This window comes from Dreissena polymorpha, chromosome 7 (assembly GCF_020536995.1).
Source record: "Dreissena polymorpha isolate Duluth1 chromosome 7, UMN_Dpol_1.0, whole genome shotgun sequence".
NCBI classification, from domain to species: domain Eukaryota; kingdom Metazoa; phylum Mollusca; class Bivalvia; order Myida; family Dreissenidae; genus Dreissena; species Dreissena polymorpha.
This window is the reverse complement of record NC_068361.1, coordinates 77,635,249-77,641,276: the sequence shown is the minus strand read 5'-3', so window position 1 is coordinate 77,641,276 and position 6,028 is coordinate 77,635,249. Positions and strand designations below refer to the sequence as shown.

Sequence of the window (6,028 nt, the reverse complement as noted above, 5' to 3'; positions counted from 1 at the left end):
TAAGCACAATTCGCTTTACTGTTTTAAGCAAAATTCGCTTTACTGTTTTAGCAACATCGACCTTGACTCGATAAGCCCAAAGAACAATCGCAAGCATTCTCCATACATGCTTGCCATATCCCAAAAATTATAAAGATTGGTTAATGCAAACTTAAGATATTGACTGCAACCATCTGTTTGATGCTGCCAAGACGCGTTTCCGCCAAACCTCAAACTGATAACCAGGATTTAAACAAGGTTAAAAACCTGGTTGCTGAACAAAATGAGCAAAATGGTTGAAACAAAATACCTTGTAACTATTGTCTGGCTGTAAGGTACAATTAATGTATGTTTTACATGTTTATTTGCATAAATGATTTATAACAGATGAAAAGGGGCAACAGTATAACAACTTAACAAATGTAACAATTCAGTGATCCTTGTCTTTGACCAGTTCAGCGACTTCCACTGCCGAAAGTGTTGTTCCAGTCGATGTAGATGTCGAGGTCCTTTTGAGACACTGAGGGCTTCACATTGCGCAGGGCTGCCTCAAAGTCTTTAAAAGTAATGGCTCGCACCTAAAAAGCAATATAAATCCATATAAAAATAGTAAAAATTAAATAATCAACAAATTGATAATACAAGGTGTAATGCATATGAATACGCTTGTTTTTTATAAACGGACTGTTCACCACATATTTATTACTTGGTATATGCAGCACTGTACTTTACTTGATCATATTAGAAAAAGACACTTGCATGAAAGCTTACCCTGTGACCTTTACCTTAGATCTCAGTTGGCAAAACCATAAGGGGTCATCTTTCCTCCAAACTTGTCAGCAAACACATTAAATGATCCTTAGAAATCTCCAGATATTAATAAGAAGAAACCAATTTTGTGTAACAAGCACTGGTAATCTTAGACCTGATGACCTTTTTCATGGGTGTCTCTCCACCCTAGTAACCACTACAATAATGTCCCATTATCATAGGTCAAAGCGTTCCCAAGTTGCTGAGTTGACACTACTTTCTTGTTTAGACAAGAATATCAGTGAAACTGATGGATGCTCCCCGATGATGCGCTTTGTCAATCTATGTGTTAATAACCACCTAAAACAAGCGATGTGTTTGTGAAACACTATGTCCCCATATATTTTACCTTTGACCTTGAAGGATGACCTTGACCTTTCACCACTCAAAATGTGCAACTCCATGAGATACACATGCATGCCAAATATCAAGTTGCTATCTTCAATATTGCAAAAGTGTACATTAAAATTAGCGATTTTGACCCATATATTTGACCTTGAAGAATGACCTTGACCATTCACCACTCAAATGTGCAGCTCCATGAGATACACATGCATGCCAAATATTAAGTTGCTATCTTCAATATTGCAAAAGTTATGGCAAATGTTAAAGTTTGCACAAACAAACGCACCAACAGACAGGGCAAAAACAATATGTCCCCCACTATAGTAATGGGGGACATAAAAATCTATTATTAGCCTCGGTGACCTTGAATTTGACCCCAGTGACCTCAAACCTCATCAAAAGGTAGAGGTCCATGCAAGGTACCTACATGCCAAATATGTAAGAGAACAGTAAAATATTGAAGGCGCTATGAGAAACTAACAAAATTGTGACGGAAAAATCTATTATTAGCCTCGGTGACCTTGACCCCAGTGACCTCAAACCTCATCAAAAGGTAGTGGTCCATGAAAGGTACCTACTTGCCAAATATATAAGAGATCAGAAAAATATTGAAGGTGCTATGAGAAACTGTAACAACATTGTGACGGAAAAATCTGTTATTAGCCTTGGTGACCTTGACCCCAGTGAACTCAAACCTCATCAAAAGTTAGAGGTCCATGCTAGGTACCTACATGCCAAATATGTATGAGATCGGTAAAATATTGAAGGCGCTATGAGAAACTGTAACAAAAGTGTGACGGAAGGAAGGAAGTAAGGAAGTATATAAGTAAGGAAGCAAGGAACTTCAAACTGGCAACTATATGCTCCCCGAATATTTTCGGGGAGCATAAAAAACTTGTGACCTTGACCTCACAATATATGTCATTTTTTTGCAACAAGAAACCTGCATGTCAGTTAAGATGATAGAAATTCAAAGATTGCACTAGATATCATGTTTTTTTTTTCTTTATACAAGTTCATATGACGTTAACCTTAAAATTAAAATGCAGCTTCTTTTCCTCCCATGTACCTCCCATTTGCATGATTGCAGTTAAAATCATTCTCCTAAAATAGTGCTTCAAAATCAATAGGCACCCTTCCTTTCTCAGAGGACATGTCTCACATCATCATACCTGGTCAGCGGCAATGCTCTCTATGTCCCCAAAGGACATGTCTCACATCATCATACCTGGTCAGCGGCTATGTTCTCAATGTCCCAAAGAACATGTCTTGCATCATCATACCTGGTCAGCGGCTATGTTCTCAATGTCCCCAAAGGACATGTCTCACATCATCATACCTGGTCAGCGGCTATGTTCTCAATGTCCCTAAAGAACATGTCTCACATCATCATACCTGGTCAGCGGCTATGTTCTCAATGTCCCCAAAGGACATGTCTCACATCATCATACCTGGTCAGCAGCTATGTTCTCAATGTCCCCAAAGGACATATCTCACATCATCATACCTGGTCAGCGGCTATGTTCTCAATGTCCCCAAAGGACATGTCTCACATCATCATACATGGTCAGCGGCTATGTTCTCAATGTCCCCAAAGGACATGTCTCACATCATCATACCTGGTCAGCGTCTATGTTCTCAATGTCCCCAAAGGACATGTCTCACTTCATCATACCTGGTCTGTGGCTATGTTCTCAATGTCCCCAAAGGACATGTCTTACATCATCATACCTGGTCAGCGGCTATGTTCTCATGTCCCCAAAGGACATGTCACGTATGGGTCCCAGGGCAGCCTCCCGACACAGAGTGGCCATGTCTGCACCGGAGAATCCTGTCATAGAGAGACAGGACTACTAATGAGGTGCTTGTTATACGGGTATGCATGGTATTCGACCTGAATATGTAACACCTTTATGTAATTTTGAACAAACTATTATAGCACCGAATGCCACATCATGCTAAATTTTAAATACAACACTTACATATTTCTATAACTACAAACCCAATATGTAACATAAATTGCATTCAATGCTCTATATCATAGCGTTTTAACACATGAAATGGTAAAGCAACCAGTAGCTACATGTACCAAAGTGCCCATACACAAGATGTGTTTGTGAAACACAATGTCCCCCTATATGACGTTTGACCTTAAAGGATGACCTTGACCTTGACCCTTCATCAAAATGTGCAGCTCCTTGAGAAACACACGCATTTCAAATATAAAATTGCTAGCTTCAATATTGCAGAAGTGACATTACATGAGCAAGTTTGACCCATATATTTGACCTTGAAGGATGACCTTGACCTTTCACCACTCAAAATGTGCAGCTCCATGAGATACACATGCATGCCAAATATCAAGTTGCTATCTTCAATATTGCAAAAGTAATCATAAAATAAGCGATTTGGGCCATATATATTTGACCTCTGACCTTGAAGGATGACCTTGACCTTGACCTTTCACCACACAAAATATGCAGCTCCATGAGATACACATGCATGCCAAATATCAAGTTGCTATTTTCAATATTGCAAAAGTATTCATAAAATAAGCAATTTGGGCCACATATATTTGACCTCTGACCTTGAAGGATGACCTTGACCTTGACCTTTCACCACTCAAAATGTGCAGCTCTATGAGATACACATGCATGCCAAATATGAAGTTGTTATCTTCAATATTGCAAAAGAATTAATAAAATGAGCGATTTTGGCAACATATATTTGACCTCTGACCTTGACCTTTCACCACTCAAAATGTGCAGCTTCATGAGATACACATGCATGCCAAATATGAAGTTGCTATCTTCAATATAGCAAAAGTTATTGTTAAAATGTTAAAGTTGGCGCAAACCAACCAACCAACAGACTAACCAACCAACAGGACCAACCAACAGACAGGGCAAAAACAATATGTCCCCACTACTATAGTGGGGGACATAAAATTACTATGCCCTTGCAAATAAATTTCATCCAAACTTAAGGCACTTACATTAAGCCCAGTTTCCACAGAGCAAGGCCCGTACATAAAGATGTTCATTCCCTTACCATCCGTATGTGTACATATGTGGTCTAGATCCCGGTCTGACAGTGCATACTCCTGCTGTCGAAGCAGGTTAGTGATGATGGACCTTCTGGCCTCTGTCTCTGGCAGTGGGATGTATAGCCGCTTTACAAACCGTCGTCTGGCTGCCTCATCTATTTCCTGCGGCCTGCTGCTAACACAAAAAGGCAGCTTTTAATCCTATAAAGTAATACCTTTCCTACTGACTAAGCATAATTTTTACTGTAAATAAGACGTTATCATGAGACCCAAACATAGAATCATTAACATGTTATCATAGCAACCATAATTTTGGTGGCAACAAAACAGATATGTGCACATTGCCACATTCCCATCTGTCCCTCTATCCACATACATGTACCAAGTTTCCTCAACCTAGTCTGAGCAATTTTTAGCATTTAATGTCAACACACTAAATATAGTATACTTGTAAAACTCTTTTTAGCTTTCTTGAGCATAAATTATTCAGGTTGTTTGAAACTCATTCTTTCATAACTCACATATTTTTGTAAAATTATTCAACTACTATTACATAATTAAATGGACAAGTTTCCGTTTACCTATTGGTAGCACCAATAACAAGAATTCTATCATCAGAGCTAGTAGATGCACCATCCTAGAAAACAAATGTAAGGATTATTTTGAACAGAAAACATAACAACTTTAACATATGTCAGCACAAGTATGCAGAATATTAAATCCACAATTTTTTTTATTTTATTTAACTTTTAGTCACCCTATCATTTACTTTGGAGCGTCAAAAGAGAACATGCCTCATTACATGTAATACTGGCATAAGAGAACTGTGCATGCAGATACATTTAAACTACCTATATCTATACACATGTACATTCACTGTACATACCAATTGCACCAGAAACTCTGTCTTGATTCTACGCGAGGCCTCATTTTCCCCATCTGTTCTCTGTGTAAGCAGGGAGTCAATCTCGTCAATGAACACAACAGCGGGTGTCTGGCACGGGCCACAGCAAACAACGCTCGCACCATCTTCTCACCTTCACCCACCTGCAAACACAACACACACACAATGCTACTTACAAAAGATAACACTCAAAGTTTGTAGTAAAAATGTCATAAAATACTTTGTTAGAAAATCTACAAATATGTACAAGCATCAAAGGGATTATGTTTCGAAACCTTCCCTGAAACAGAAAATACGTGGATAGTAAACATGTATAATCTTGGATAAACCTGTGCAGATGGCACAAGCTGTTCTTACATGATACTTCGTGGAGCTGTTTTTCCTCATGTTATTTGGTTTGACTTTCTTACGTTAACATTTAAATGGCACTTTCCATCTCCACTGATCAATATTCACCATAAACATTAGAACAACAAACAAAAACATACAAACATTTACGAAGCAATTATTTACATGTATTCAGCTAGACATCAAACTTACAGTACGGGTTTATAAATCAAATTTAAACATAACCACAAGCTTCTTGCATAAATCATGCTGCATTCCTTACCCACTTGGATGTCAGGGAAGAAGCACTGATGCAGAAAAAGTCGACTTGGACTGACAGGCAATGCATTTACCTGAAATATATCCCCACAATTGTGAAAACACTCCACAGTCTGGGTTTCACTTCTAATAGTCAGTTTAACTTTAAAAGATTTATTTGTGTGTTGAAAATATCTGTTATTGAAATAATTATATGTATTAAACATTTTTTCAGAAATGAAAACAAATTTATGCAAGAGTATAAAAACATTAAGTAATAGACTACATGTATTTAGAAAATAAGAAAATATAAGAATTTAAAGTGCCAGTGTTCTCACCAATGAGAGTTTTTCCCGTCC

General features: G+C 38.0%; 1 protein-coding gene and 1 long non-coding RNA gene across 4 annotated transcripts; both read right to left on the bottom strand.

Annotated features, from left to right (window-relative positions):
* Positions 1–326: 326 nt before the first annotated feature.
* On the bottom strand, positions 327–2,683 carry LOC127838813 (uncharacterized). Of its 3 annotated transcripts, none has more exons than XR_008029971.1 (2): positions 2,642–2,683; positions 327–557 (listed from the first exon to the last, which is right to left on the bottom strand). It is a non-coding gene; the product is annotated as an uncharacterized LOC127838813 (long non-coding RNA). The 3 variants fall into 3 exon arrangements; XR_008029972.1 differs by lacking the exon at positions 2,642–2,683 and adding an exon at positions 2,530–2,571; XR_008029973.1 differs by lacking the exon at positions 2,642–2,683 and adding an exon at positions 2,418–2,459.
* Positions 2,684–2,876: 193 nt separating this feature from the next.
* LOC127839846 (fidgetin-like protein 1) lies at positions 2,877–5,471 on the bottom strand. The gene is made up of 6 exons (XM_052368236.1): positions 5,442–5,471; positions 5,207–5,227; positions 5,067–5,174; positions 4,762–4,817; positions 4,186–4,349; positions 2,877–2,965 (listed from the first exon to the last, which is right to left on the bottom strand). The coding sequence occupies exons 1-6, from the start codon at positions 5,469–5,471 to the stop codon at positions 2,877–2,879; spliced, it is 468 nt and encodes a 155-aa protein (XP_052224196.1).
* Between the last annotated feature and the right edge of the window lie 557 nt (positions 5,472–6,028).

Bases quoted from the DNA above. Each gene is read 5' to 3' on its own strand.
- LOC127839846 (XM_052368236.1), bottom strand. From the start codon at position 5,471: ATGAGGAAAAACAGCTCCACGAAGTATCAT. The intron at 5,175-5,206 runs GTGCGAGCGTTG...GGCCCGTGCCAG, and splicing joins TGGGTGAAGGTGAGAAGATG to ACACCCGCTGTTGTGTTCAT. The intron at 4,350-4,761 runs GTAAACGGAAAC...TGTTAGCAGCAG, and splicing joins GTTATTGGTGCTACCAATAG to GCCGCAGGAAATAGATGAGG.